Below are 20287 nucleotides of genomic sequence, written 5' to 3'. Positions count from 1 at the left end.
GAGTAGACAGGATATAATTAAGATGCTATAGGTAGTGTTTGTTTACTTACACATACATATGTTCTTAGTTGTATTCTAGATTTGGATAGAAAAAACTGCTTTCTCATTATATTGATCTTTTGAATCAGCACCTTATTAGATGATGATGGTTTAGTATTCCATTAGGATTTGGGTGTTTAATTTATGATTAAGTTGATTACATGATAAAACAACACACTTAGGTGGAAGATACTCTATAATTGAAATATATTTATGTTATGGTTCTAAACACGTATTACAAATTTAAAAGTATATCCAATGACATGCTAAAAAGTACTAATTAGTTAAACTACAAAATTTTTGGCAAATCATACACGTTATAATTGAACTACAAAAGTACTAATTAGCTTTTTAGCACCACCATATACAAAAAGGGTGTTACAATGATGGTAGTATAAGTAAATTTTTTACCTACATTGTTACAATGCACAGTTATATAGGGTGGTAGCATACTTTGCTACAACATTTATAAAAACATTTTTGGTGGAAATGCTTACAATATTAGTGTATAATAATATATTGAGTGTGAGACACCCCAAAGCTTGGGGAACTCCACTAGCTAGCTTAGAGACAATGATGATAAAATTAATCCAAGAAATGCGGTTTAATCAAGGTGATCCTCTCTGGGTTTAGTTTTTAGTGTCTCATCATGCCAGGTTTATGGTACTGTTTTTAGAATAAAAAATGGACTGATTGTACTGAACAAGGAGGTCAGAGTTGCACGTGAAGGTCTCGTGATTTACAATGACATTGCCTTTGAATTTTGATACACTCAAACTCAATATATATTATTTATTAACTCATCTCTAAGCTTTGAATTACATAGTTTTATTATTAGTCACTCAGTTTATTAGTCACTCAGTCCATCATAGACCATACTTTGTTGTTGGCTCTTGTTTTCTAAGGAACTAAATACGTTCCCAGGAGGGGTGGCCCAGTTGGGAGAGATCCCACATGCAAGCACAAGGTCCCTTGTTCGAATCGTGGTGGGTACCGTATGGGAGGAGGGTTTCTTAGCTTGCATTGTGCCTCTCTTGCTGGCTCTCTTGGGGTGCTAGGGTGAGGTCTGTGGCATCCCGGTCACAGTAACTATGGCTCAATCCAACATTTCCTAGCGGGGGGTGCCCCTATTAGGTCACGCCTTGGGGGGTTAGTCATAAATGGTCGCCCCCGCCCCCCCTTTTTTTTAGCCAAAAAAAAAAAAAAAGGAACTACATACGTTGCTGTGCTTCCATCACACTTTCCTCTTAACGTATTAACATGTCTTTTAAATCACTCGAAATAATACCCGGCCAGAATATGTGTATATGTGTGTGTATATATATATATATATATATATATATAGCATGGAGGACTTGAATTTAACAAAAACATCCCCACGTGGGAACATCAAAGAATGGTACGATTAATCTTATTAGAAATTACAGTTGTCTTCTTTACAAAACTGTATCGGATTATGTGTTTGATTACAGCTTTATCACTGTACGAACAGATATTAACACGTAACCATGTCTGTCTATGATGCTACTTTGACCATCATATATATAGCCAGGCAAGCCAGCAAGCTGGTCATGGCTGGTTATGAGATAATAACAGATTTTTAGCATGTTACGTGAAATTTAATTGTCTTCCATATCTTTAGCCATCCAATCTGCAACAATATTAATCCAAGCTAACTAATGATAAAATGCAGTATGAAGAATAACAATGACACTGTGCCTGGCAAATTTTAGAAATAATTCATGCACTATTGTGCTACTAATCTTTAATTATTGTCACAATAATCTTATTTGCACATGGAATGTTTATGCCATAGACTATAATTTGATTCAAGTTGAAATGCACCACAAGTGCATCAAGGCAAAAAAAAAAAGGAAAGAAAAGTTACAATGATCAATGGTTTAGCAACCAAAGAGGTCTAAAATTGTAGGCAGCCCAGTCCAAGTAGTCACCAATCATCATACAAAGAATTGTTGAATTGAGAGTTCCAACACGTTCAAACATGTCAGAATTTGTCAAGTTATTACAATAGAGAAAATAAGGATTAGAAAAAAGTTAATGTTAACGAGTTAAAACTTCCAATTGAGTCTTTAAGAATTAAGATAACGTATAAGAATATCACTTAGCAAAAAAAAAAACTTAAGCCTATAAATTTGAACCATATGAGACTTCAACTTACTCCTGTAAGATAGGTCACTGCCATTTTCAATGATGTGATATACATTCCTTCAGGGTAGGTGATTTCCTCAAATGATTGATTATTATTTCTTTCTCTAAAAAAATAAAAAATAAAATAAAAATAAAAATAAAATAAAATAAAATAAAACCTTCAGCAGGTGCTATTTCCTTGTCTTTGAAGGCAAATGTAAATTAATTTTTCTCAGGATATAGAAGGAAGTTTCCAAAATGCTAATCAAATACTAGTAAGTTATTCCCAAATAGCATCCTTCATGGCAGTTTGAGTTGAATTTTTCTAGACTAATTCAAAACATAGCATATCATTCATGGCAGTTTCATTCAGTTCATTAAATGCTCAGTATAATAATAAATAATAATCCATAATGCAGGTGCTTAATTAAACGTGTGCTCAAATAAAGATTCCAGCTAATTTCCTTCAACTCTATCCCACCAAGATATTTAGTAAACATGGATGTACTATACATAGAAAAAGAAAAGAAAAGAAAAGAAAAAAGAAGTATATATGTATTTACGAACTTCATTCCTCTCTGGGGATCCATCTGCTCCACCATAGGCTCTTCCTGCGCTGGTTAAGCTCATCCATGCTCTCATTCAATGTTCTTATAACCTTCCTCTGGAGCCTAAGGGCTGAAGCAAGAGCATTCCTCTGTGGACTTGCTTTCTTCTTGCCCTTGGGCTGAATTTCCTGCACAACGGAATAATGCAAAGTGTTAAATATACATTTTGACTTAAAAATTTCTGGTGGGGAATATATATATATATATATATAGAGAGAGAGAGAGAGAGAGAGAGAGAGAGAGAGAGAGAGAGACTCTTAGATCCTGAAGCTGAGCTTCAGTGAAGCCACCCTCCTTCTTGGTCCCTGATTTTGCCATTAGCTGAATTATCCACTTGGCAGCTTCCCCATAGTCCTGTTGTGTTGCTCGAAAGAATTGCAGCCTCAGCTTCTGCATGAAGGAAAGAACCAATAGGCCTTCCCTGTCAAAATAGGGATGAGCTAAAGCCGCCTTTGCACTGGTTCTTTGTCGTGCTTTGTAACGAACCATTGAAGTCAGAAGTTCCCATCCTATTCCACCATCTAAATCCAACAACTCAAATCCCCTTCGCAGTTCAAGGCCAGCACGAGGCTCTACACTTTCTCTCCATGCATCCAAGTCATAGTCACATCTCTTTAACTGACGATTGAATTGGATGAGGCCACTGTCCGTGCGTAATGCTGGGAATGCCTATAAGAATGAAAATGTTAAGAGCTCACTATGTGAAATCTTGCATGAGTGTAGTACATGAAATAGCCACATGTTACTTATTGTTGAAATATGCTACATCTGGATAAATAACCTTTGCCAAATATAGTAAAAGTGTTCTGTTATTTTAAAAGTATAGGAGCTTAAAAATCACTGTCTAGGAGCTAGTATTCACTTCCCAGCAAAAAAATGAAAAAAGAGCAAGTATTCACTATTTGTCACTAGTGTTAGCCAAGGCAGTAGTACTTCAATCTACAAAACATTGATTATGCATCAATGCTTCAAAACTGAGCCAGTTGATTGGCAAAGCAAAACCATAGATTTGGTCTGGTTGTGATTATGACTGGTATGATCAATATACCAACTCGCTTGAAGTATTGAGTTTTATTATGTAAATAAACAACTAATAAGTCCAGCATCACTCTGCTGTATTTGTCACTCACCATTTGTAGGAATATGAGACCGGCACTGTAGATGTCAAATCTATCAGGCAGATTCATCTGTTCAAGGACATATAATCAGAACCAACAAAATCAGCTCAATGATTCATGCATCAGCTCTTAATTGTTTTGGAGTTAGTATGCACCTGCCATAGGACTGGGGAAAGTGCAGTTGCAACTGGAGCTGACGGTGCAGATGGGGTTTGTGTGCTCATGATGTATTGCTCTGGTGCAGCATATCTGAGAAGGAAAGTGACAAATATTTATATATAATTGTGGACTGCAGGATTTGCTGTTGTCCAAGCATTCTACTACTGAATGACAGCTAGAATATACGAGGCAAAGTTCAAATACTGAACATTATGACCCCATTCTTCATCTTCTTTTCAAGCTGCTCACTTCTATCAACATTTAATGAATGTTAGCAGTTTAACCAGAAAATCAAATGTTGGGAATGTTGTAGCTCCATATCATTAGGAAAATTGGTCATCCTATTTGTGTGGAATATGCCCAATATTGCTAATTTATCTTTTGAGTGTAAGAATTGAGATGATCTGATTATGTTTTTTTAACAGCAATAAACTGAGTCAATCTGTTGTTTATACCTCTTTAATACTCATATAAGGGAATTTTACATTACAAGAAAAAAAATATATATAAATGACATCTTCTCTCTATTTATTTGAAAATATTAACAATGTTCACACATATCTCCTCCCCAAACATGGAGAAAATGAGAAAGAAAATTGCATTTTGACTTAAGAAGCACCTTCATTATGGTTGAACAAGAAAAAAAGCTTGACTCTGTTAGATAATTGGAAACACAAGTCTATCTACAAATTCCAGTAGTCAATAATTTGAGAGTTAAAAAGCTATATGTTCAACCAGGGAAACTCTTAGGACCTGTGAAAATTTCAATTGTATATTACCTTGGCAGCAAACCAATCCCAGTTTCTTTGTTTAGTGATAATTATGTCTATGACCTCTTGCTCAAAGCATTCAGTTATAGTGAATTAACTTTAGACTCAATAGTTTCTGTATGATAAAGATGTTTCACCTTTGAACTTTGGACCTTAACATAGACTAGAAGCTAAGAGACTAACATTAGCCTAGTGCACTAACAATCAAAACATTTATGAGTTGATCATACAGATATGTATAATGTCTACATAAAAACTAAAGGAGTTGGCTAAAGACCTCCAATTGATGATAAATTGTAGCAAGTTCCAGTAATGGTGAACGAAACCATGCACCAAAAAGGAAAAGGGAAAACTGGCAATTCAACTATTCAGCTTGTAAGCCAGATGCCTATGGGATGTAAATACTGGTAAATTCATGGTGGATAAACCTGTAAGGGATTACATATTTTTTTTGTTCTTGTTCAGATTTAAGTAAACTACCTATGTTACAGAAGATACCTTGGATCCAAAAGGAACTCCTTTGGAATATAATTTATGCCCACTCGCAAATCAGCAGCAGCTCCAAGATCAATTATCTTGAATGTACGAGAACCTGTTCAAGTTTTCATGGGAATGTGATATTATTAAACATAATTTTTTTTTGCTAAGAGATATTATTGAAAATAATATTCAACTATTATAAGATTTTATTGACTATTTGCAAAATAAAGCTTGCTACTATTACCTTCAGAAAAAATAATATTTTGTGGCTTAATGTCCCGATGTACAATCCCTGTCGAGTGAAGGCCATCCAGTGCAAATAAGAGCTGTCTCATGATTGTTTGAATGATTCTATTCTCCCTTTCCAAACCCTTAGGTGAGTCCTGGACCTTTCCAGTGATCATTGTTTCGACCTGACATTTTATGCCACCATTACTAAACGAAGGACTTGAAGAGCTAAAATGAACAAGAACTATCATAGAAGCATTGTAGCCAGAAACTACTTAGCTCAGTCAATCCAAAATAAATAGCATTGTAGCCAGAAATTACTTAGCCAGTCAATCCAAAATAAATTGGGAATCAATATATAACAATATATGGACCATGAAACCATCAACTTGTAATACCATGCCAGAAAAAGAAGAAGAGTAAAATTTTGTTGCTCACTGAGTAGGGAATGAAAATGGATGTCTTAGTATATTCTTTTACCAAGTGACAGTGTCTGCAAATACCCCACCTCCTTAAACCACAAGAGGGAATGAGCGTGGGGGAAGGGGGTTTTGATATAAAAGAAAGATCAATGTTTTGTAACATAAAAAAGTAAAAGACCATAAATTCTCAAACTTAGCATAGTTGGTGTATGTAACCATCATATACAATATGAAAAGGCTGATGAGAGAAAGTACAAACATTGTAGGGGAACTCTTTACTTAGCATCAAATCTGAAAGTGTTGCTTCCCCTTCGAACCGCCATAAAAGCCAATATTCAGCACCTTTCTTTGGAGAAGTCTGGATCCAATTTAATGATAAAAGAATTAGTCACAAGATTTAGAAGAAGAAAACAATTTGTGCAAAGGTATGAGCTTCCAAAGTATATCTCTTAATTTCTAAAGATAATGGTATCCTTAATTCATTTGGTGGTGGTAGTAGTAGTAGTAGTCATAATAGAGCAACACCTCAAGAAAGCCGTATAAAAAATCAGCACAGCTGTTTGCACAAGCTCTTCGAACACGCTCATTCATCCAAATTTCCACTGCACCATATTCAGTAGCTTTTTTCAAGACTAAGTCACCGTCCTTCTGGTGACAACCAAAAACCATCAACCAACAAACGATATTCATTTCCATCAGAAATTTTTAAGTAAATAAAAGTCAAGTGTCACCCACCAGTCCACTCATAATAGAATACAAAACATATTAATGGTCTGATTGTTGCTAAGCCAAGAAAAGTGAAACAACTATCTTAGAATCTTAATTATGCAATCAATCAAGAACCAAAATGAAGTAAACACTGGTGAAATTCAATTATTGGACTTGGAATTTACCTACATAATTGAAACTAAAACAAAAGAAACGTGAAAGCAGAATCAATCAAACACATAATTGATGATACCTTGGATGAAGGCTTCTTGGCCAATGAAACTCTATAAACCACTCCAAAAGCCCCCTCTCCCAACTTCTTCCCCAGAACAAAATCATCCTGTCACACAAAATCAAACCAAATAAGCACATAGATATACTACAATCATCCAAAAACTGGTTGTCCCAAAAGCTACCTTTTTTAGTGTATTTATTTTATTAGAAGCTTAAACTGTTAGAAAATGACAAATTTAATGGTTTAACAATCTGATCCCCCATATGCAAAATCAGATAAAAATTTCACCGACCTTTCTGTAAGTGGGTCTGAATAGCCTCTCAACAAAAGCAAGTATAAACATGTCAAAGAAGCCAGGGGCCACTCCAGGTGTGGCCCAGAGGTAAGACAGAGCTCCCAGAGCCAAAACAGCACCAGGGGTCGTAAGTGTGAGGCCATTGGACTTAGGAAGAGTGCTTCTATATATTATATCACCACACTCCATAACAGTGCATGGTAGCCCCACTCCCACACCCACAAAGAGGTCATGAGCCGCATTGATCAGCTCACCTCCAGCTGCAAAAACTAGCAATGTTTTTGGGTTTGAGCTGGTGATTCTTGCAGTGTGTTGTGATTCAGAAGTGGGTTTGATTCTGAGTCTCTTGCCGAGAAATGGGGATGTGGGTTTTGAGGAATTATGAGGGTGGAGCTTGTTCACTCCTATGCCAATTCCTCTTGCTGCAACAGTGGCCATGTCACTGCAGAATGAGGTTTCGACTTTGTGGGGGAAAAAAAGCAAGTTGCATAGACTCACTTTGTATCTTCTTAAAATTTAGACCACTAGTTTCTAAGAAAAAACAAACAGATTTTATTTTTCCTCGGATATATATATATATATATATAGTGACAGTTAATTCAGGTAATTTTTGTGGAGGGAAATGCTTCGATTGGATTGAAGGGCAATAGTCACCACAAATGACACGCAGATGATACACATTTGGGCTGGGTCTGGATATTTTTTGAATATTTAGGAAATGGTGGTATTTGTGGGCTGAAATTGTTTTTGATGTTGCTAAGGTTGAGTTGTGATAGATCTTTAAATTGACACATTCTCACTCGACCCTTTGGGGCCGTTGTGATCCGTAGCTTTCTCAATGTTTTCCTCACTTGTTTCGTTTACGGGCCCATGTTTTCCTCACTCAAAGTCTCTCTTGCTGTGCTAAGAGGCTTTATACCTCAACCTACATTTAGGGTTTGTTTGGTTGGAAATTATCTCTTTTGTTATTGCCTTGTGGCTGCTTCGTCACCAATAGTCTGTAGTGGTTTCTACCGTGTCTGAGCCTCCGAATTGCAACATCTCAACTTATACTCATTAACCATTTTTGAATTGATCGAATTGTGGACAGGATTGGAACTACATTAGGGTTAAGGGACCATGGCCTCCAAGTTTACATAAAAAGCCATTGTTTATATCATGTTCATATTAGATCCTAGGGTTTTCATTTTTTTTTTTTTTTCAATTAAAGTCTCAAACTTAATTATGAATTTATTATTTCCATTTGAAACTTTCATTCAATTATTTATTTCCGTTATTCTGGTTGGTAACAGAGGAGAAAAATAATAATAAATGGAGAAATCGTTGTTCAAATTTGTGTTTTACCTAAAATTTGTTCATAAATCAATTTGGTGTCCATTAATAAAGAACACAGAGAGAGTATGCTTTGCTTGGAGTAAGAATGTGAAAATTAATCTTTTTATGCGAGAAAAAAATAAGAAAGCAAGTAAAGAACTGAGGAGAGCAGAGAGGCAAATGAATTACCATGTTGTGAGACACTAGAAGGTATAAAGGAAATAATGATTCATTAAAAAGAACATAACAAAGAAGGTGAAGGAACACATAAAGGAAACAAGGATTCATTAAAAAGAAAAAGAAAATGACAAGTGATATACATTACGTTGGTTGTTTCTCCAACCCAATTTGTTGAAAACGATGTTCACATTGTTTTGAAAACAAAAACACAAATACTTTTTACCAAACGGGCACTAAAGGTTTTTTAAGTTGTTAGGTTGGGTTTCTATATAAACAATTTTCCCATGGTAATATAAATTGCAAGACTAAGGAAGGAAATCTATATGTTAGGGTTTTAGGCCACGGTTGTCATTATATTAACTAATTCTTAGCCAAGTAATTATATAGATTAATTATACTTTAGATCTGAATTGAATAACATCACACAAACATGAATCACATAAAGACTCCAAACTGATGACCCAAGAAAATCGGTGAAACAAACTATTTCACTAATAAAAACTTGGGGGGATTTAACTGTCAATCCTCAAGGCAGCAAACTAGAATAAAATGAAAGTTTATATAGAAGATTTAACCATAAATCTAATACTACCTTATGTAGTATTTAATGACGTGACCACACATAACTTAGAGATCCATAGACTATTCTACTTTGATTTGTTGCACAAGAATTCTCAGTTTGTGACTCTAAGATCCACCCTTAAAGATTTGTCCGAAAATAGTTGTAAACTAGTTGCATCAACTTCACTTGATCACTAGATCTTTAGTATGCACATAAGTCTCCGGTTGATACTTCAAGAGGACTTAGAAAATTCCAGATTTGTGTACAAAACACTGCTCTCTTATATATGTAAAAAAACATGCTCTAGGGTTTGTATATATAGTGCACTTGAGTTGTACAAAACCCTACATCCAACTACAAAGAAGAACTAGTGAATATGCAATTTGCCTAATTCTTGATTGGTTGAGGCATACAGTTCAACTAGTAAAATTAAGTGAATCTTGATTGTGTACAAAACACTGCTCTCTTATATATGTAAAAAAAACATGCTCTAGGGTTTGTATATATAGTGCACTTGAGTTGCACAAAACCCTACATCCAACTACAGAGAAGAACTAGTGAATATGCAATTTGCCCGATTCTTGATTGGTTGAGACATACAATTCAACTAGTAAAATTAAGTGAATCTTGACCTGTCGAACTGGTGTCGAAATCAAGCACAATAACAATCCAGTTTCTTTTTTTCTTGAGTCGGTCTTGAACAAATGATTAACCAACTAGACAAACTAAGTTCTAAGTTGTTACAATTGTTCATGGTTTCCAATCTAAAAATTATGTACCTAACACTATTTGTTAGGTTCTAAAAGTTTAGAATAATTGGCAAATCGTGAACACAAACTTGTCTAGATATAGATTCCTAAGTCTATAGGTATGACTAGATAATGTTCAAGGTGCTGCAAGTCAGAATACAAGAAAAATGAAGTTGCAAGTTCAGGAATTCAAAACATGCCAGGTTCGACCTATTGAGAGAACATGTTCGACCGATTGAGATGTGTTTCTGCAGAATTTTAATTAATCCCAACAGTGCATTAAGCCCATTAAGTGATCAAGGTTTCAGATCTATTTCACATAATATTTAAAAGAAACTCTAAGGCATGTTTTGTTATGACTTTGGAGGTGCTCTTTTGAGATCTAAAAGATACTGTGCTTCTCCCTTTAAAGTCACTACTGGAATTTTATCTACACATTATTAGAACCGATAGATCTGAAGTTGCTGCTACAAGATCATACATAGCTGATGATTTAAAGATTTGAGTGGGATCTTAGAGTCACAAACGTGAGAGTTTTTGTTCAGCAAATTCAAGATAGCAGAGTCCGTGGAGTTGGAGTTGCACGTGGTCATGTTAGTAAGTTCTACAAGAGGTAGCTTTAATTTAGGGTTTAAATCTATTGTAAACTACCATTATATCATAGTGGATTTGTTTACCTTAAGGATAACTAAGTTAAATCATTTCTAGGTTTTTATCTTGAAACGGTTGGTTTCATTGGTTTTCCTGGGTTATCATATTACTGTCTTCTTGTGAGAGACCGCGCCCCCGGCCCCCTTTTATAGTGTGTTGGGCCAAACCCACGTGAATGGGTGGAGTCGTGTTATTGCCTCTCAAAATGGAGGTTCGACTAGTTATATTTTTCCCTTTAGATTAAGGGTTTTACAATGGAGTCACCACTTATTTAATTATTGGAAAAATAAGAAAACCATGAATGAAAAATTCCTCATTTTATTAATTTGAAATTGAATTTACATTGATCATAGGAAAATTACATGGCTTTGGTCCTAGATACAATCTAAGATAAAGTACATGACTTTGTTTCCTAGTTACAATCTAAAAATCAAAAATTACATGAATAAGTATTTGATCTACTAACCCTTGATCTAAGCTCGAAGGCTATGTTACAAGATGGGAAGGTGTTAGACACCCACCTTGCCCAGTGAAACCGGTCTTCTAGACTATGGTGGCCAATATTCATATCACATCATCCAATATGTCAATCAATTTGTATATTGAATTTAATGTGTGTGCATGTGATAAACCCTAATTCAATTTATTAAGCATGACATTTGGATTGAAAAATAAACTCTAGTGAATGTGTGTGGATAGTGATAACTTAGATTCAAGGATTTGAAAGAATTACTAAACAAACATGTTTTTCATATTTTTGATGTAAATTTAAGATTAAATCTAGTGATATGCATGAACATGTGATGAACAACTAAGAACATTTGAAGAACACATAAGAACATTCAAACATATTCAAGAGAATTATCATGTTTTAATCTTAAATTCTCATCATGGCAATATAAACAAACAGTTAGGGAAGGGGATTATACCTTCATACAAGATCCATATAATGGAGGATGGGATTCTTGATGGAGGTTCTAAGGGTGGAGGAAAAGAACAGCTAGGAGAGGGAGAGTGAGTCTCACTCAATACCTTGAGTCTCAGGAAGACCAAGATATGACAAGACTACTCAACTTCACTAGAACTCAAGAGAAGAGAAGAGAGGGGGATTTTTTGTGTCTTGGAATGAAGGAGATGGGGGGTTTATATAGTAGTGGTGGAGGAAATATGAATGGAAGGCCATTTAATGAGGGTTGACAAAGAATCATGAACCTAGATCTCATTTTATCCTTGGGGGAAATCTGGTGCATTAAATGGAAAGATTTGTGGAAGTGAGGAGCAAGCCAAAATTCGGTTTTCCCGTAACTGCTGTAACAGCCTATAAAGCCAACTTTGAAAAATCATATCTGCCTCAATTCTGATCGGAATTGTCTCATTCTTGTGCTCAAATTGAAGCCCTGGATGTCTAGTTTCTGGGAAAAATAACCTCATTCACAGATTCAACAAAATATTCTGAGAGATATCGATGAAATGGTGAGCCGAGGTCATTTGTTAGAAAATAGTTTTAGCACAATTAACACCAATAGGTCCCCAAATTAGCTCTCAATTAACATTAAATGTCTCCAATCACTCCCATTTCAGACTTAATTGGTTCCAAATTTACTCTAATTAAAAGATAATTGAACAAATTACTCATTGAATAATTAATTTTTAACTATCTAGTTAATTAGGTGTGTGCAACCTTACCATAAAATGTAGTCCTAACCAACCAAATTATGACACATCATCGATCTCAAATTGATTATACTTATAACCAATTGAAATCAATTGTTCATACTCACATATAGTCGGACTCAATTTGTGATAGTGCATCTCAGCCATTAAAACTTGATTTGATGATAACTTGATTTGATGATAACTTTCAATCTAATGGTCCGATTAGGGCTCATGACCAGTCGATTTAATCATTATAACATCAAGATCACTTTGGTGAAATGAGATTAAGGATCTAATGACCAGAATCAAGATGCATATTTTCAATGTGAAATTACCCTTTTACCCTCCATGTGAGGTTAAATACGGGTTGCAAAATAGGGTGTAAACAGAACCACTATGAGAGATCGCACCCCCGGCCCGTTTTTATGATGTGTTGGGCCAAACCCCGTGAATGGGTGGAGTCGTGTTATTGCCTCTCAAAATGGAGGTTCGACTGGTTATATTTTTTCCTTTCGATTAAGGGTTTTACAATGAAGTCGCCACTTATTTAATTATTAGAAAAATAAGAAAACCAAAATTGAAAAGTTCCTCATTTTATTAATTTGAAATTGAATTTACATTGATCATAGGAAATTACATGGTTTTGGTCCTAGATACAATCTAAGATAAAGTACATTACTTTGTTTTCTAGTTACAATCTAAAAATCAAAAAGTACATGGATAAGCATTTGATCTACTAACCCTTGATCTAAACTCGGAGGCTATGTTACAAGGTGGGAAGGTATTAGGCACCTACCTTGCCCAGTGAAACCGGTCTTCTAGACTATGGTGGCCAACATTCTTATCATATCATCCAATATATCAATCAATTTACATTTTGAGTTAAATGTGTGTGCATGTGATAAACCCTAATTCAATTTATTAAGCATTGCATTTGGATTGAAAAATAAATTCTAGTGAATGTGTGTGGATAGTGATAACCTAGATTCAAGGATTTGAAAGAATTACTAAACAAACATGTTTTTCATATTTTTGATGTGGATTTAAGATTAAATCTAGTGATATGCATAAACATGTGATGAACAACTAAGAACATGTGAAGAACACATAAGAACAATTAAGAACATTCAAACATATTCAAGAGAATTATCATGCTTTAATCTTAAATTCTCATCATGGCAATATAAGCAAACAGTTAGGGAAGGGGATTATACCTTCATGCAAGATCCATGTAATGGAGGAGGGGATTCTTGGTGGAGGTCCTAAGGGTGGAGGAAAAGAAGAACTAGGAGAGGGAAAGTGAGTCTCACTCAATACCTTGTATTTCAGGAAGACCAAGATATGACAAGATTACTCAACTTCACTAGAACTCAAGAGAAGAGAAGAGAGGAAGATTTTTTGTGTCTTGGAATGAAGGAGATGGGGGGTTTATATAGTAGTGGTGGAGGAAATATGAATGGAAGGTCATTTAATGAGAGTTGACAAATAATCATGAACCTAGACCTCATTTTAGCGTTGGGGGAAATCTGGTGCATTAAATGGAAAGATTTGTGGGAGTGAGGAGCAAGCCAAAATTAGGTTTTCTCGTAGTTGCTGTAACAACCTATAGAGCCAACTTTGAAAAATTATATCGGCCTCAATTATGATCGGAATTGTCTCATTCTTGTGCTCAAATTGAAACCCTGGATGTCTAGTTTCTGGGAAAAATAACCTCATTCACAGATTCAAAATATTCTGAGAGATATCGATGAAATGGTGAGCAGAGGTCATTTGTTAGAAAATAGTTTCAGCACAATTAACATCAATAGGTCCCCAAATTAGCTCCCAATTAACATTAAATGGCTCCAATCACTTCCATTTCAGACTTAATTGGTTCCAAATTTACTCTAATTAAAAGATAATTGAACAAATTACTTATTGAATAATTAATGTTTAACTATCTAGTTAATTAGGTGTGTGCAACCTTACCATAAAATGTAGTCCTAACCAACCAAATTATGAAACATCATCGATCTCAAATTGATTATACTTATAACCAATTGAAATCAATTGTTCATAATCACATATAGTCGGACTCAATTTGTGATAGTGCATCTCAGCCATTAAAACTTGATTTGATGATAATTTTTAATCTAATGGTCCGATTAAGGCTCATGACCAGTCGATTTAATCGTTACAACATCAAGATCACTTTGGCGAAATGAGATTAAGGATCTAATGACCAGAATCAAGATGCATATTTCCAATGTGAAATTACCATTTTATCCTCCATGTGAGGTTAAATACATGTTGCAAAATAGGGTGTCAACACTTCTTTACTTTTCCACACTAAGTAATATGATTGCATGAGTTTAATCTAGATCTAAATAATTAATCTAAGTATTTACCTGGCTAATTAATTAAGTTAAACAAATATGATTTATAGGGGTCTAAATAGAACATACAAGTGGTATCAGAGTGAGTTCACTCTGATTGGATTAATGTCCTGAGTGAGATCCTTAATCCCTGCTATCATAGATAATTTTAAGTGTCTTAATGCTTTTGGCTGTGAAAATTTGAATAAAAAGGACAATATTGCTTCTGTTGATCTTATTGGTGCACGTGAAACTCTTAGTAGGGAATTAACAAATCTATGAAAATTGCCAAGAAATTCAAGGAAGGGTTAAAATTGGCTAATCTTGAAAAAGAGGAAATAATTGTGAGATTGGATGAATCCAATAAAAAAAAAAAAAAATTTAAGAAACCAACTTTTCTTTCAAGATGAAAAGTTTGGAATAAAAGTTAGCTGAGTCTGAAGCTAGACTTGAAAGTTTGTCTAATATCAAACTTCTTGTTGATAACAGATCTGTTTTTGTTTTTGTTCCTCTTAAGCCTAAAGACAATGTTTATATTCCTCCTTTTAAGAGGAATCATAAAGAAAATGTTTATTTTGTTAGGTTAGACAAAGGTAAAAGTTCTGATGTAGACTCTAAAGTTTCTAAACCTATGTCTAAACCTACTGGTAAATTGCAGAAGAAATCTGTCTTTGTGCCTACCTGTCATCTTTGTAGTGTTGTTGTCACGTTAGACCAAATTGTTCTTTGTTGAGGCAAAAACCAAAATCTAAGATTAGATTTGTTGTTAGGAATACTGATGTTCCTAAATTTGTCACTATTTGTCACTTTTGTGGTGTTTCCGATCACATTTGTCTTAATTGTCATAAATTGAAATTTGAGCATTCTGTGTTTCAGTCTAGGATATGTGATGATATATCTCTTGCTACAAGTTCTGATAAATTGTTTCATATGCTTTTGAAAAATTTAAGATTGTTGGCTTGTGAAAGGAAATTGCAGGATTTTAGTCTCTCTTAGAAGAATTTTGTAATCCCTCAAATACATTCTGTTTCTCATGGTTTTTCACCTACAAAGCCACCAAAGACTTATGTTGTATGCATGAAAAAAGATTCACTAAGATGAGTGTTGTTTACTTGTCCTTGATTTAATTTTTTCAATTATTTGTGGACATGTTTTCTTTCAATTTTTGGTTGTTTTATTTTCTTAGGTTCTTTTGATTATTAAAAAAGACAGAAAATCCAAAAACATTGAAAATTTTCAAAAAGACAAAAATATTTTATTTTGTGTCTAGTTATTTTTTTATTTTTATTTTCTTGAGGATTACTTGAATTATGATATCATTCTCTTGATTTAGAAAATGCTTGATATTGTGGAGAAATATAGAAAGTGTGTGTTACATAACTGTGTGTATAAGCTATTTCTGATTTTGTATAAGTATGTACTAGTTTGTACATGTACTCATGGGTTAATTAAGAAATTGATATTTCTTATTTATGTACCCTTTGTAGCTTAGCTAAGCACTATCATGCATTACTTTTGCATTTGTTCATTTAGCATAATGTGTGCATTTTGTTTTTGTCATAAAATTTTTTGAAAAACACAAAAAGTTTGTTTGTTTGTTTTTTTTTTTTTTTTTTTTTTTTTTTTTGCACACTACTAAGTGTGTAATTAAGGTTGGTTAATGAAATTTGCATTTTATGACTGTGTACCTTGTTTAGCTTTGATGAGTTATTTTCTGCATTTTGCTAGTTTGAGCTATGTAGTACTTAATTGTGTGAGTTGTTTATATTCCTTAAACAAATGATTTTGTTTTTGATGTCACATGTTTTGATCGTAAGAACTAGAAAATCCTAGAAAAAAAGCATAAATAACCATCTGACTACTGCTAGTCATCAATAATAAATATATGTATATGTGTGCAAATCATAAAAGCCGTGCTCAAGGGTGGGATGATTACCATGTTACTGTAATTTAGGAGTTCCTGATAATTTTCGTTGAGCACGATTGTCCTTTGTTGCCTGGACAATGGACATTTGGTCAAATTCTCCAAAGTAACATTTTCACCCTCTCCTTTATTCTAAGCTTGCATGGTTTTTTGCCACAAAACATTTGTTTGTATTAACCTTGTGTTCTTGGCTCACTTTTCGAAAAGATTTGTTTGAGAATTTTCATTTGAGTCCATTCAAATGAGCATTGATGGTTAGCGATTAAAGGGATCGTGACTCCACAAATTCTGTTGATGCATTTTTTTGTTTTTTTCTAAAAACCAACACAAACAAAGCCCAGTTATTTCAGGTCTACTATTTTTATTTGTATCTTAATTATTTTCTCACAGGACCCGAGTCCATGTATTTTTTATGAGTACATTAAAAGAGTGGAATCAGGAGCAAAGAGTGAGACTGTTATTGTTATTGTTATTATGTTTAAAATTTTTATTAAAGAAAATGGGAGAAAGCTTCAAAGCTCAGAGAGAAAATGGAAAACAAAATAGAGATGAATTTGGGAGAGAAAGATTTGAGTAAGAAATTGAGATTGAATTACTGAGCTTAAGCAACAGATTATACGAGGAGACTCTTTATAGAGAGCTCTATAAATGAACACATGGGGATTCCACCTCTAACAAACTCTATAAATATTTCAGCTGGTACAACAAGAAATATTTAACAGAAAATATCTGATCTAACACTAGAAGAAGCAGAGTTGTGGAAGGAGATGCAGAGCTATGGAAGATATACTGCGTCGTGTCACTTGATAAATTCAACGGCAGCAAAACGACAGTGTCTTGAGCAAAAATATCATCACGCCTCACTTAACCAAACGATGTTGTTTTCATTTAAATAAAACGACATCGTCTGGAAGTTACCATTAGCTTTTGAAATGAACCTTATCTCTTCTACTTTCATCCCCCCTCAAAGTCATGGGGGCCGAGAGGCAACATGATTTTGGATTGGAGGAACTGGAAGCGAGGAATAGGAAGGTTCTTAGTAAAAGCATTAGCCAGCTGATCATCAGTATTTGTATTTGACAAGAAGATCACGATTCACGACAAAGAACACGCTCTCAAATGAAATGGTAATATACTTCAATGTGTTTCGTCCTGGCGTGGAAAACGAGATTAGAAGCAATAGCCAAGGTTAAGACATTGTTACACCAAAGCTTAGGAGGTGTTGAAAGAAAGATGCCCAAATCTTTCAAAAGTTGGCGAGGCCAACACGATTTAGTAGCGGTGGAGGCCAATGCTCGATATTCAGATTTTGTGGAAGAACGTGAGACTGTAAGTTGCTTCTTGGCACTCCAGGTAAACCAAGAAACTTTATTTATTTATTTATGTTATTGCCAAACATTCAATTAACATAAATAATTATTTTTCATAAACTTACCATACAATAATGTGCAGTTTCAAAAATCGAATTTATTTCCCACAATTTCACAAAAAAAATATTTTTAATTTTTCCACAATTTCACATTTTTTAAACGGTCGGCTTCAAACAGCTGTTCAAAATGGACTGTTAAACTGATCAATGAAATGAGGCACAAAGTTTGACAATTTCGTAAATCTGTTTTGTTAAAAAAAATCTTCTCATTTTAATTACTCCACAACAATCGGATTTCGGTATTGAATGAAGAGCATAAATTGAAGAGGGATTCGCATATTCGAGCTAAGTTGACTGGTTTAAGATTTGGGCAGTTGTACAAATTTCCTAGCTTAGAATAAGAATAGATAATTTTTTGATGTGACATTTTTATTTTTTAACATACATACATATATTATAATTATAATATAATTGGGGGTTATATATATACATATCTCTCTTTCATATGGAAAGCGATGCTTAGAAATCATTATCGCACTATAAAAGAGAACAAAGATAATTTTCTTTTTCCCTTGTAAAAATAAAAATAATGAAATGATATTTTTCATACCGACACATATAACTGGAAAGTGTAAAACAACTTTTGGATTGCACCAACAACAAATGAATTTGTAAAAAAGAATAGTCAACGAGAGGCAGAAGAGCATCTAATTATTTTGATACAAAATACAACATTCCAAGCTGTACAAAAACAGATGATATTGATAGAAAGTGGAAAGGAAAGGAAAGGAATGAAATTAAAAATCTGGAATTACATAAAATGAAGAAGAGATGTGTTAGTTGTAATTAGTTTTGGAAGTGTGGTGGGTGGGTTTAAGTATCGGAGAAGAAGTAGGAGTTGGAGGAGTGGTGGCGAAGAAAAAGATCATAAGGAGACCATAAAGTATCCAAAGGACAAGGTCGGTTATTATCAAGTCTAAGCCAAGGCTTACCTTTGCCACTCCAATGCAAAAGACTGACAGGACCAGGATGAAGGTTTCTACATAGCCCTTCCAAATTATCACCTCCGAGTCCATGCTGGTTCCACCTGTGCTCAACACCTTCCACGTCACCAGCGAAAACCAAGAGAAAAGGAGGCAATGAACCAAGCTCATATATCCTATACCTCTTTTGAATTCTCATCCAATATTCCAATCTTTGCGTGAATTTCCCTTCCCTCCATTTCCATATATCTATCACCATCACCCCCGTGTTAAAATAGCACGCCTTCCTCCCCTTTAACGACGCCGCCAATACCGGCCTTGACCAAAACTCTTGGGTAAAGTAGTGACTGAAATTCGCGTGACAATACTCTGGCGCTCCCACCACATGCTTACCTAAACAAACAAACAAACATATTATAATAATAATCACAATTTCTCTCTCTCTCTCTCTCTCTCTCTCTCTCTCATCGTTACCTAAATTGATGTTCCAGAGCTTAGCCACGTCATCTACGACGATGAGATCGGAATCGAAGTAGATGATTCGCCGAACGGCGGAGGGAACCAGATCCGCTAGGTAGATCCGGGCGTAGTTGAGAGGTTGGTCGAGAGCGCGTCGAATGGAGTAGGAGATCTTGCCTTTCACTAAGTTGGAGTCGAAGAGGTAGAGGTGGAAACTCAGGTACGGAAACGTTGAAGTGATGACGTGGCGGAGGTTGTTGTTGTGGCTGTATAGGCGAGAAGCGATGAAGTGGAAGACGATGTTTTCCGGACAGGAGGCGTGTTGGAGGACGGAGAATACTCCGGCGACGGAGCCACGTAGGTAGGTCTCGTCTAGCGTCATCGCGATGTGGATCATTGACGGGTTGTCCAGCGAGGACCGCACTATTCGAGGACATTCTTTTCCGTTTCGAAATGCAGGTGCTTCTCTGAAACCCGGGAGGTCTCCGGCGGATATGGCGGTGGCGGTGAGAAATAGTAGTAGAAGAAAGAGCAGCGGCATGATGAGGAACAAGTGTGGGATTTTTGAGCATGTGATGAGTGAGAGTGAGAGAGAGAAAAGAAAAGAAAAGAACAGAATAGGGGTTATAATTTTTAAGAGGAGGAGAGCAGAGGAGTGGATAGGGGCTGTATATTTTATTTTTAGTGGAAGAGAGCTGGAAAAGAGAAAAAGGGTAGTTTTGGTATTTTAATTGTTTTCGGTGGTCACCGTCACCGTGTGGATATAAAGGAAAATAAAATAAAAATACTCTATAATTTTATCTTGGAGGGGTTAAGTAAAACTAAAAACAGGCTGGAAAGACGGGACGTGATCGTGTGGTGCGGTTGTAATTTTTG

The 20287-nt window shown here is 35.0% G+C and overlaps 2 protein-coding genes across 3 annotated transcripts; both read right to left on the bottom strand.

Annotated features, from left to right (window-relative positions):
• Window positions 1–2535: 2535 nt before the first annotated feature.
• Window positions 2536–7751, bottom strand: LOC115990934 (serine/threonine-protein kinase STN7, chloroplastic). Of its 2 annotated transcripts, none has more exons than XM_031114709.1 (10): window positions 7208–7737; window positions 6934–7020; window positions 6498–6617; window positions 6232–6330; window positions 5567–5735; window positions 5341–5434; window positions 4069–4162; window positions 3926–3982; window positions 3051–3464; window positions 2536–2923 (listed from the first exon to the last, which is right to left on the bottom strand). In XM_031114709.1, the coding sequence occupies exons 1-10, from the start codon at window positions 7646–7648 to the stop codon at window positions 2756–2758; spliced, it is 1743 nt and encodes a 580-aa protein (XP_030970569.1). In that variant the 5' UTR covers window positions 7649–7737; the 3' UTR covers window positions 2536–2755. The 2 variants fall into 2 exon arrangements, with proteins under 2 accessions (XP_030970569.1, XP_030970564.1); XM_031114704.1 differs by having other exon boundaries at window positions 2541–2923; window positions 6498–6620; window positions 7208–7751.
• Window positions 7752–17196: 9445 nt separating this feature from the next.
• LOC115990924 (probable galacturonosyltransferase-like 3) lies at window positions 17197–20048 on the bottom strand. The gene is made up of 2 exons (XM_031114694.1): window positions 19427–20048; window positions 17197–19345 (listed from the first exon to the last, which is right to left on the bottom strand). Exons 1-2 carry the CDS (start codon window positions 19950–19952, stop codon window positions 18843–18845), a joined length of 1029 nt encoding a protein of 342 aa, XP_030970554.1. The 5' UTR covers window positions 19953–20048; the 3' UTR covers window positions 17197–18842.
• Between the last annotated feature and the right edge of the window lie 239 nt (window positions 20049–20287).

Source organism: Quercus lobata, chromosome 1, assembly GCF_001633185.2.
Source record: "Quercus lobata isolate SW786 chromosome 1, ValleyOak3.0 Primary Assembly, whole genome shotgun sequence".
Lineage (NCBI taxonomy): Eukaryota > Viridiplantae > Streptophyta > Magnoliopsida > Fagales > Fagaceae > Quercus > Quercus lobata.
The sequence above is the reverse complement of the archived record's forward strand: the minus strand, read 5'-3'. Positions and strand labels throughout refer to the sequence as shown.